At 40.4% G+C, this 12,287-nt stretch overlaps 1 protein-coding gene across 1 annotated transcript in view; it reads right to left on the bottom strand.

Moving 5' to 3' along the window:
• IL1RAPL2 (interleukin 1 receptor accessory protein like 2) overlaps nucleotides 1-12,287 on the bottom strand; it is a 303,517-nt gene that overhangs the window by 148,059 nt on the left and 143,171 nt on the right. The window contains exon 4 of the mRNA XM_018558483.1: nucleotides 5,327-5,401. Within this exon, the coding sequence (XP_018413985.1) occupies nucleotides 5,327-5,401 (75 nt within the window). The remainder of the gene's footprint in view (nucleotides 1-5,326; nucleotides 5,402-12,287) is intronic.

The following is a 12,287-nucleotide window of genomic DNA, read 5'->3' as shown; positions in this document are numbered from 1 at the left end:
TAGATCCGGAACCCCCCTCTATAGAAACATTTCTCCCCCTAATAAACCGTATTTTAATGCTGGACAAATTGGACACGAAATTTAACCATGCACGAACAAAGGTCTTCTTCGAAACGTGGACATCTTATGTGGCAGCGGCATTTACAATGCCGTTGACATGCAAAAAAAAAAAAAAGACTAGAGGCCACCACCTAAAACAGGTAGAAAAAAAAATTCATACACAAGGAGCGAAGGGGGTTCTTCTCAGTTGGCACGGTTAGGGTCTGGAACTCGCTGCCACAAGCAGTGATTTCCGCAAATAGCCTGGAATCATTCAAGAAGCGTTTTGACGATTTATTGAGAGACCATAATGTACAAGGGTACAGGTACTCTTAAGAATGAGAAGACTCAGGGACCAATACACACGCACACACACAATAGGTTGGACTTGATGGACTTATGTCTTTATTCAACCTCAAATACTATGTAACTATGTAAAAGCATGCTCATCATCTTTGAAGACAATATCACTAAAAAGAGAACCTGGTTAGCTAACAATATATGTATTACCTGGTAATACTAAATCAGTAAACCCACACTTAAAAAGTGAAATTATTGCTCTACTCCAAAAAAGAATAATCAGCCGCAATAGATGAAGTAGATAAAGTATAACTTCAGCCATACAAAAATTACATACAGTTATTTAAAAAAAAAACATTAGCAGAAGTGTAAACGCTTACTTTTTCTTACTACTGTGTCTGTTATTGTTTAGGTTCACAATGCAGAGCTTTTCAATGTCTTCCCCTCCTGACAGAAATGAAGGTTAAATCTTCACAGTAGGGACAAGGAAAGCATTCATTTGTGAAAAGGGGCTCTCACCCTTCTCCAAAGTTTCAGTTGGAGTTAGCCTTTAGGCTTCATTCACACGCAAGAGCAAAATTGTATGCATATTTGTAAATGCGTATAGTCCCATATATGTGAATATCTATGCGCGTATTTGTGTGTAAATGCGTGAAATGTATGCAATCCCAGAATGCATAATTTTTCACAGAAACTTTAATGTACTGTACGCACGTACGTGCATATACGCATATATGTGTGCACATGTGTAAAATGCACAGAAATTCTGAGCTCGGACGCATCTCGGGTTCCATTTTGTTTTTGCGCATCTTTACGTAGTGCAAAAATACAGCTATGTGTATAGAGCTTTTTATTTGCATATGCTGCATATGGGGAAACATTATTCAACTGCCTTAAGACTAGTGGTTTAAAAGGGAACACTCCAGTCAAACATTTTGAATGGATTCTGATACAGTAGACATAATACGGTTGATAAACAGTTTCAAATCATAGATGAACTTCAGGAAGATATTAATTAATAAGGTTTTGTACTAATTACAAAAAAATCTAGGTGTTTTAATGCAACTAGTGTTAAGCACCTGAATTTGACTTGATCCCAACCTCCTGCTGTAACCTGTACAGTAGAAATTAGAAAATGAGAGGGTGGGGAAGCACTTGGAGCTAATCAGGCTCTGCTATACAAGTGCCAACAAGAAACATTTTGAAGGTAAGAGAGCATAGTAAGCAGAGTTGATGGCTTATCAGTGTGATGCTGTTTCTTTGTTGTTCATTCAGAAGCTTGGGGCAGGGAGGTGGCCATGCTGCACTGCTTAAGGGCCTGTTCACATGATTTTCAGGTCCGGATCAGGTGCGGATCTGCAGACGCGGTGCTATGTGTTTTGCCGCGTTTTTTATGCATTCCAGTTAAAAAAAATGTTTTCTTTTTTTTGCTGAAGTGCGGCTGTCAGTATGTTAGCTGCAGTGCAGTGCGTTTTAGACGCGTTTTGAGTTTCCGGACCGTTTCCTGACCGGACAAAATGTGACATGCAGTATTTTTTCTGTCGTAACCTGAACGGACTGCGCACGTGAGAACTGTAGCCCATAAAACACATAGGGATACATTGGGATGCATTTTTAGTGCACAGTGTACGGATCAGGTCAGCACAGAAAACAGACGTCTTGAGAACAGGCCCTAAATGCAGTGGGAAAATGTGGTAGGACTGGGTAAATATCAGGAGTGACTAGACAGAAATACAAATCATTTTGCAGGTAAAACAGCTTCAATATATCTTTGTTAACTTCGTATTTAGCTACTTCTCATAGTGCATTTATTTCTCCTGTTTTCTACCTAAAATAGTTATCTCCCTATTGCTTGGTCCTGACAGATGCAAGAATACAAATGCTACTCCTTGATCAGCACATGTCTTGTTTGGTGCCACAGGCAAAATTGTGTTATGGACTCCCTGTAGAAGTGCTAATTTGCTAGGACAGGCCCTGTACACAGCAGCCTACAGCTCACAAATACAATGCTGACTTTTTCAGCTGTGGACTGGGCTCTCTAGACACCAGAAATGACAAATTCTTCCAATCTTAAATGGAAATTCTGTAAAATGTCAGCTGGAACCTGTCACTTGAAGAAAGAACGGCTGACCCATTTGCTGCTAAAAAGAATCCCAATGCACTGCACAGACAGACCTCCCCCACAGCTTCTGTTATTACCACATTTTCAGCAACAGTAAGGATATAGTCATGATAGCTGAAAAAGGATAATTGCAAAAAAAAAATGTGTAAGTCCTTGCAAATGGTTACAAAGGTTTGACCAAGGTCTTCATAATAAAATAAATTTAAAAAACTACCCCCAACTCTGGGAAATTAAAATGTAGTATATGGTAAAAATGCATAGGCAGATGTTATTCAGTAAAGACTGTGAGGGGAATTTATCAAAACTGGAGCAGACAGAATCTGGAGCAGTTGCCCACAATAACCAATAAGCTTTTCTCTTTCATTTTCAAAGTTTAACAATTTGAACAGAGAAGCTGATTGTTCACCATGAGCAACTTCTCCAGGTTCTGTCTGCTCCAGTTTTAATAAATCCTCCTCTGCATGTCAAAATGATCAGGAGATCAGGAGATGAGGTCCATTGCCGTACATGCTGGTATGCTCTTGGTCACACATTTATTGGATGAATAACTCCCTGGTTTATCTTAGGCAATAGATACATTCTAAAATGCAAAGCAACCCTTATAAATTCCTGCAGCAACCATCAAGTCCCTTTGGTTAAGCCCAAATGCTGATTGGCAAAGCTCACCATTTCCTGGTAGTGCTGAAGCTTGCTTGTCCCTTCCTGCACATTCCTGTTGGACAGTGAGGCAGCTTATCTCAGTGATTGACCAATAGGTATGCATGGGAGTGGGAAGGTTTGGATAAAATCAACACTAGCAGCAGCACTAGTTGGGGTTTTGCCAATCAGAATGACTCTGCAATTTTGCAAAACAGGGGCTTGTAGGGCGCTGCAGGTATATGCAGGCAAGCTCTAGGTACCTGCACTTTATACCTGACAGCACTTTCCTTCTTAAAGTATAGTAACAGAGTTGCTTTAAATGAAAACAAGTTATAATATTACATTAAACATGGGATCAGTCTATTTCTCTTGAAACAACATTTAATATGGCAGGTTTGAAATATAGCCGTCATTTAGGCCTGGTTCACACTGTGTGTTTTGTAGCTCTTTTTCTGCCCTAAAAAAGGCAAAAAAAATGATGCCCCCCACAAATCCCATTCATTTCTATGGCCCTGTTCACACCTGAGCATTTTGACGCAATAAGCAAAACGCCTTTCGCTGGAAAAAGTACAAGAGCTTTTTTGGCATATTACAGCTTGTTTTGGCCTCATAGACTCTATAGGAAATGCTTGAGAATGCACAAAAATCATGCAAAAATAGCGCATAAAAAATGCTATCGCCTTGGTGTGAACCCAGGCTAATGACTAGTTCTTATATGTGTGAGCACCAAGGGTTGAATCCTTACTCTTCTTTTACTACTTGGTGAGTTGCTTATTTTTACATGGGGTTAATCACTAAGCAGTAATAAAAAGGCCAGGGATAACAGCCTTCGGATTTGAGCCTTACAAAATAAATCAGCAATGGGAGTAAGCGATGGTTAGCCCAATAGCAAATATAATATTGACTTATATGATAATTATACTTTTAGTAGCTGCATCCTTCCCCAAAAGTCTTATTCTTGTCCCTACTCCTCTGAGATCTTCTGTGTTCTGCCCAGCCAGCCTCCTTCCTAACCAGACGTTTCTACTTCCTCACACGCATGGTGTAATTTTCTTTCCTATGGAAAAGCCCTTCATGACTTGGCTGAAAGATAGAAGGCATTTCCATAGATATAAATGAAAATTGCAGCATGTGTGTGGAGGAAGCACAGCCTAACCAGGAGACTTTAGAAGAGGAGCATGTGCTGTGAATGGTAACTTCATTAAAAGTACATAACCAGAATCATACTTTTGTAATAGGCATGTGGAATAACACAATATAAAAACATTAATGAGCAGTTAGCCATTGCAAATAGGAATAAAAATGGCTTATCACAAGAACAAATGTCTAGCCATTGCTGATGGAGAAGCTTACTTTTGTTAGAAGTACACATCAAAGGGGACCATCAGGCTGCAGTTGCTGGCTCTTTTGTGATGTTTTACTTAATACATGTTATATTATCATTCATATTAGATGTTCTAGCTTATACAGTGCATTATTCTTACAGATCAGTGACTCACTAAGTAAGGGTAAACATGGCAGCCTCATAACATACGCCTTCAAAAACAGGATTGTGCCTGATCATTTATCGTGTCCATCTGGTTGTGAGTACTACTTAAATTCTCCGGCATCTTTCTCCTAGCCCCCCCTCCCCCGATGGCATTCATCTTTCTTTTGCTCCCACAATTACTGGCCTATGGTCATTTAAGACCCTCTGGCCTCCAGTCTCACTAATACCAGGACACTATCAAAGACACAAAAATAATATTTGTTCACATCTAATACAGGCCTATTGTTACATAGTTAAATGTTTCTGATTAAAATTCAAGTAGCCACGCATAATGATATACAAGAAATAAAATGCACAAATTGACAATGCTGTTTTTTGCTAATAGCAGTCAATCCCATCAGTGTTCAAGAGATAATACATTAGCAGTAATTCCAAAGTATACGTTAGTACAGCTGGAATTTAATAAATTCCTTTTAATCTTCCAACATAAAACAGAAATGCAAACATTGCATATACTGTATTTAATATGCAGCTTAACCAATTAACAGTCTCTGCCACTAAGCAAACCCATATACTTAAACGACTGCTACAATATACTCAAGCATTATAAATGGGTAGTAGCAAATTGATTTGCATGTAATAACCGTGGCAATAAACCTTCCCTTCCTACGTGCAATTTTTCCAATCTGTTAATGGAGTGGACGTTTAGAATCTATTTTTCCCAGAAGGGGACTTACCCAGCTGGACATCTATAACACTTGGCTGGTTCTCCACAGGGAACAATGGTTTAGGAGGCTTCGCTGTGAGTAAAGCTAGAAGAGAAAACAGGAGACTGTAATGGAACTCGGAGACAAATTACAGGATAGGAAACATTCTATCATGCAAGGCATTTAATTTTGCTACACTTGATACAGTGTAAACATCATCATAAAGTCTGCCTGTGTTGACTGTGAAGCTATCTATACAGAATATATTAAACAGCGAATTTTCAATCCCAGTGAATTATTATAGATAGGTCACTCTGACAGGTGCATTTACCAGATACAATAAATTTAAGACAGAAGTGGTCTAGGTCAAAATTCGACTCCTAAAATTTGACACAGCAGACTCAAAAAACATAGTCATTGAAGCTGCTGCTATGTGATTTTTAATGTACAACAAATCAAAATATTGTTTGAGACCAGCTTTGGTACTAAGTAAATGTTAGGGCATATATAAAGAAAATGTCCTTTTTTAAAGTTAAATATTAGAAATGTAACTTGTTTTGGGAAAAGGGCATATCCTTTTTTTAGTATATAAGCACAAAAGGTAAGCATACTTGTTCAATAAATAGTCAAGTTGTTTAGCAGCATACTACAAAGAATGGGCATTACACCATTATTTTTTGTAACTACAGTCTCTGCACAGTACTTTCAGTGCTGAAAAGAAATGCAAATTACATTGTGGAAACCCATGACCTTTAGCTAAAAGCTACCCTAACACAGACCTCTCCCTTTACCTAACGTTTTGTATGACAATGTAGCCCAGTGAATACTGTAATTTAATAGAACTAGTCAGGCACACCCACACTCTTATACAAAACACAAAAATTCCCCAGCCTCAACCTGCCAGCCAGCCTGCAACCAAACAAGGAACCCACACTCTTCCCAATTACTACAGGTGTACATAAGGATGTTTTTTTTTTTATGAGGTGTGTGGCCATTACGCCTCTCTGCCAACACATAGCTCTAGATTGGGAAGGCACTAAGGCACTAAGAGAAAATGGTATTTGAAGACATTTGGAGGTGAAAATTGGTTTGAAATCATAACATATGGTGCTACAGGGTATAAAGAAGATAAATGGTAAGACTCAAATTGGCATCAACATGTACTCTAATCACAAGTAGTGGTTAGTCACATTCATTAGGCCTAGTTTAGTAATGTTGAAAACATTTCACTTGTCCAGGTGTCTTCCTCAATTAAAATGAGTGTAATATACCCCATCGTTTATAACCACATGTAAAGTCAGGAAGCCACTTGGGGAAGTGAAATGTCCTCAACATGCACAGAAATGCACCCCTACAGGGCATCCCACATACATGGGGGAAGCCATATTTGTTTATTTAATATGTAGTCACTGCTTATGTGTAGTTGTAAAAAATGATTGAGATTTTCTGTCGCTTCTTTCAATGTAAGTCAGGCTTTTAAAATGGGAACGTCACATCAAGAAAGACTTTAGGTTATAAACTGTAAGAATCACGCGAAACATCTGCTCACTAAAAATACACTATAATTTCTCTTTGATGAATAGCATAGGTAACACCACAGCGATTTCTTTTTATTCTATTTATGACTATAATTTTAAGATCTTTCATAATCAAGCAAACTTTAATCAAGTTTCAAGCAGTGCTGAATCTTACTGAAGCCTGCTAGCAGCTTGTTTACAGTGACAGACAGCACATCTATTTAGAGCTGTGTTAAAAATCTTCAAACTGGAGCTGAAGGTTGCTTTAAAAGCTTTAACAAAGCTGCCTGAAGCTTGCTGGAAGCTTTGAAAATACTTTGTAAAAGCCTGCTGTAAACACTGCTTGCTCATTTAAACTAAAATCTGTGTGAACAAAGCCTGACAGTTAAGTGTTCCTGTTACCAGATTATGAACAATAAAAAATTACATATTCTTAACGTGATATATAAAAGTTTTAAAACAAGTCATCCTTGACCTCTCTGGCTGTTGGTAGCCATGTGCAGCTAGATTTCCCTTGTTCATAATCAATGGATTCCGGTTTAGTGTGGATGGTGGACTCTCCAATGCATCTATTGTATTCAGGCAGCCTCAGCACCCTCAACTGTCTGAATACTTAAACAGGGACTGCATCTGATAAGATGCAGTCACTGTTCAGGCAATACATTTCCACCCAGCTCAGTCAGTTTTTAAATCAACTTTTGGCCAGCCATGTGCTGAGGACAGGGCCACCTTTGGCTCGAATTTCAAATGATTTAGTAGTTTACACTGTTACAGCGTACTGACATGCATTATGCTGTGTGTTGCCCATAAGAATGAATGGCGCTGCAGCACACCAATGCATAACTTGAGGTTCTAGCATATTGCAGTAACACAATCAATAACATGCATTGCAGCAATACACAGTGTGGACCCAGCCTTGACTACATGGCTCCAGCAAAGCACTGTCCAGAGACTATTTTGTCAAGTGGTCACCAGTTAAGTTTAATAGTTCCCAGCTGGAACGTGCTTAGGTATAAACCAGTCTGATAATGCTGCTTTGAAAAGCTTATTAACCTTATATTTGTGAAAACATCAGGAATACCAGCACTGTGGTTGGATGATGCATTTTAGGAACATATTTAGGATGCATGTCAAGCAACTGCACAGCTAACTCGCCATGAATAATTCTAAGCAATGTATGCCTTTACAAGGAGGCTAAACATTAAGGCTGAGTTACTAAAAAAGTTCAAGAAAAAGAATGTTCAAACAATAGCACACTTCAATGAAACAATCGTGTCAACATAATATCCTTGTTAACTTATTGCATCTGAACATGATTGGATAACTGAAGTGAATATTCACACAATTTATTGTGTTAACAATTTCAGTTCTAAGTAAATCTGCTGCAGTATCACTCAGATAAAACATCAACATTTTTCTGAGTTGCTTCAATTTGCCATCATACTGTATATAAAAAAGCTAATTGTACATAGAGACTAGAATAACTTCAGTGACAGTCTACTAAGAAAAAAAATACTATTTGCACAGAAGCTGTTTTGGGTGTTTAATGCTGCAGTATTATTTTTAGGCTCTGCTGTCCTGTCAGAGAGAATTGTTTTACTAGCTACGGAAAGTGTCAGCAACAGCAGCACAGCCAGTACTGATAGCAGGACCCGAGGCATCACTCAAAGTTACAAGCACCAGATGTCACACACTGCTATGTAGACCTACACAATGTCATAGAGCTATGGGCACTCTATCAAATAGTGGACTTGCTTAGGGTTTGCCACATTATCCATTGGCTTAAGCGTCCGCAATATGTTTATGAGCTATTTGCAGAAGTCTGGACTATTTTACATTGGTGATGTTTTAAAATTAAAACAATATTCATAGAGAAAAAAGCAGTTCAACGTTTTTCCACAAACCACAGCGTACTTGCATTGACTTTAAAAAATGAATAACCAGTGAGTTATTTATATTCACACTGATCTATGTTTTGATATTTTAGTGGCAAATATATTGTATAAAATAGGAACCAAATAAAAAAAAAAAAAAACCCGAAGACACTGGAACTATGCAAATATGCATATAACAGGGGTAGGCAATCTAGGTGATCTACCTGAGCAACGTTGAAGAGATCAAAGATCAGAAGGGTGCTTTTTATAAAGGAGATAACCTAGCAGGGTCCCATTTAAAATAAAGGAAGGTTTGAAGGGTCAGGACTAGGTAGTGCACAGTTCAGGGGGTCTGTAGTATGCAATGCAGACTGCAGGGGTCAGGAGAAAGTAACGCAAAGTATAGTAGTATCATAAAGTTAGAGGTCTGTAGTAAGTAATGCTAATTTCAGAAGTCAGTAGTATACAGAGTGCAGTGGTTAGTAGTAAATATTGCAGAGTGCAAAGGTCAGAAGTATGTAATACACATGGTGGTGAAAACCCACCATCTGTCACACTACATTTAGCAAACCCAATAGTTGTCACCCCACATTCCGGACACCTGCCAATTTTTACTGACGAACAATGCCAAGGTGAACTGTGATGCAACAGTGCGGAAGACAAGGATTTTGGGTGTCCTTGAGGTTCTGTTGGTGTCCTGCTCATGAAATGTATATTTGACAGATGGAGTGAATGGAGGGAATTTATCAAAACTGGAGCAGACAAAATCTGGAGCACTTGACCATAGCAACCAATCAGCTTCTCTTTTCAGTGTGTTCAGTTAAGCTTTGAAAATGAAAGCGATAGACTGATTGGTTACCATGCACAGCTGCTCCAGGTTTTTGTCTGCTCAAGTTTTGATAAATTCCCTTCAATGGTTTATTAAAAGAAAGACTTTAAAACATTAGAGAGGCAGCCACCACTACCACTGCTCCTCCTTTGAGCAACCAGGGGGATCAGAGACATGTTAGCCACCTTTCTAGAGATTGGCAGTATCTCCTCCATAGCACCTCTTCCATTTTATGCTCACCTTGGGATGGCAGGATGGGTTTTTGCCATTTTACTTTAAAACCAGGGATTAAAAAGTGTGGCTAACCAGTAATGGTTCCTCTCCTTCATGGCCCAGAGCCTGAGGCGCTTGTGCAGGCACTGCAAAAAAATTGCGCCCATTCTGCAGCAAAGGCCCCCGATTACTCAGTGATGCTGAGAACAATGGGGTCCTAAATGATCCTACTACAACCACATACAACTCCCAGGGTTCAGAGGTATTACGTAGCCCTGGAAGTGAGCCTCTGTCCTCCTCATCATTCATTGTAAAAAGATGCTGCAAGCCCTGAGACACCAGGAAATACTCCTCTTTCTACTGCTGTTCTTCCTCCTCAAGGGCACATAAAAGCCCTGTTAAAAAAAAAGTGAGTTTGTCTCTCAGATATGCTGTCCTGAGAATGAAATATAACTGTAGTGAATAGTGAAGTGACTGTGTGGGATGACACATAGGAATAAGTGGGTCTGTTTCTCATATGTGCTGTCTTGAGAATGAAAGGGAATTGTTCTTGGTTTGAAATGTGCTCCGCAATAGCCATCCTATTGGTTTCTTGGTACCTTTTCAAAACCTAAGATTCCTTACCAGATTCCTTCAGCCTACTCTACAGACAGCACATGCCCTTTAACAATTAACTTTGTCCATTTCAAGCCCCAAAAACCTGTTGTACATACACACACTAAAACAGAGACAAAACATACACACACAAATACCCCCCCCACACACACACACACCCTAATACACAATAATACACCCCCTCCCCCCGCACTCACACATAAAATAAAAGAAAGAGCCCCCTCACCTGTTTAAATTTTTTGCAGGGAGGGGCCACATTGCCTGGTGGTCGAGTGGGAACCTTTCCTTGCTTCTGGCTGGTGCACACTGTCTCCATTTCATCTGACACATTCCCTGGTGGTCCAGTGGAGGATTAGTACGGTCTGCACCTTTGGCTGGTACAGACATTACTAATCCTTCCTTTCGGCCAGCGCTCAGTGAAGGCTGTCAGAGTGCCATCCAAAAGGAACTACTGAGTGCCAGCACTGTCAGGAGCAGCTATGCGGTCTGCATCTGACAGAGATGCAGACCATATAGCTGTTCTCACAAGTCATGTACACAATCAGTGACTGCATGCCTGACTTGTCAGCCAGCTGCGGGCCGCATGGTAGCGGTTCGCTGGCCTGCTCGAATTGAACCCCCGGGCCTTTACTTTGAGACCCCTGCAGGCAACAACCTGAAGAGATTCGATAAAGCAGACAAATCTTCCACACGTGTTGTATATAAGGGAGGACAAAACCAACATCACAAGAAATAGGATTTAACTTTGAAGTAACTAAATCATTAGAGATCAGCATCAGCTATGAAAGAAGGGCTGCAATTTGCATTTTGATATATTGTAAAGCAAATTAGCCATTCAGAAGCCACTTATTTCCAAGTCCAAAACACATGGGAGCATAACCTAGTATAAGGAGCACAACCCTCACCCCCCCAGGAAACTCTGTATGCAGAATCCTTTCAAAATTATTGAATTATTTTACTATAAACAAGCTGCTACTGGACCTCTGAAGGTATGCTGTAGTATCTGACACCAAGCCATCAGTAGCAGATCCTTTCAGTCCTGAAAGTTACGAGGTGGGGCATCTATGGATCGGACTTGATTGGATTGAGATCTAGAGAATTTGGAGGCCAAGTCAACACCTTAAACCCGTTGTGTTCCTTAAACCATTCTTGAATCATTTTTGTAGTGCAGAAGGGCGCATTGTGCTGCTGAAAGAGACCACTGCCATCAGGGAATACCGTTTCCATGAAGGGTGTACATAGTCAGCAACAATGTTCAGGTAGGTGGTACTTGTCAAAGTAACATTATAAATGTGCACAGACTGCATTAAGTGGAATATGTGCTCCTCACCAATATACTCACTAGCAACAAATATTTCACATTTTGCTCCATTTTACAGGATAAAATGCTAGCAATTGCTAGGACATAGTGAAGGTAAAAATCAGAAAGGTTGGAGAGAAGAAAGTCTTTTAAAAAAGTTTGCCCATCTCCAATCTGAACCGGGGCGGACTGGGCCGGGGTGCAGGGTGGCAATTGCCCCCCGGGCCTCTCTGATGCCTTTAAAAACAGCCACTGCCGGCGCCGCCGCAGCAGTAATCACTCTTTTTTATCTCTCCACTCTCGGCCGCTCTGCTGCAGTGGCCGAAAGGGGAGAGATAAAAGAAGTGTTTCCGCTGCAGCGGCGCCGGCCGTTTTTACAGGAGGAGAGGAAGTCTTTGCTGCCCGTGTACCGATCGGGCTCCCCGGCGGCCACGGACGGCAGCAACTTTCAGCTGCTATAGGCTGGGAGGGAGACTGCACACGATTGGCTGGCAGCAGAGTTATGCTGCGCGGGACCAAAAGGCAGGAGACACCACAAGGCGACTGAAGGCATCGCCTCAGGACATGCAGGCAACTTCACTGCTCCTCCCCTCCCCCCACCACCAGGAGAGGAAGAGAAGAGGGCACAGGACCTGAAGAAGGA

The sequence above is a fragment of the Nanorana parkeri genome, unplaced genomic scaffold, assembly GCF_000935625.1.
Source record: "Nanorana parkeri isolate BGI_ZX_2015 unplaced genomic scaffold, ASM93562v1 scaffold342, whole genome shotgun sequence".
In the NCBI taxonomy this organism is placed as follows: domain Eukaryota; kingdom Metazoa; phylum Chordata; class Amphibia; order Anura; family Dicroglossidae; genus Nanorana; species Nanorana parkeri.
The sequence above is the reverse complement of the archived record's forward strand: the minus strand, read 5'-3'. Positions and strand labels throughout refer to the sequence as shown.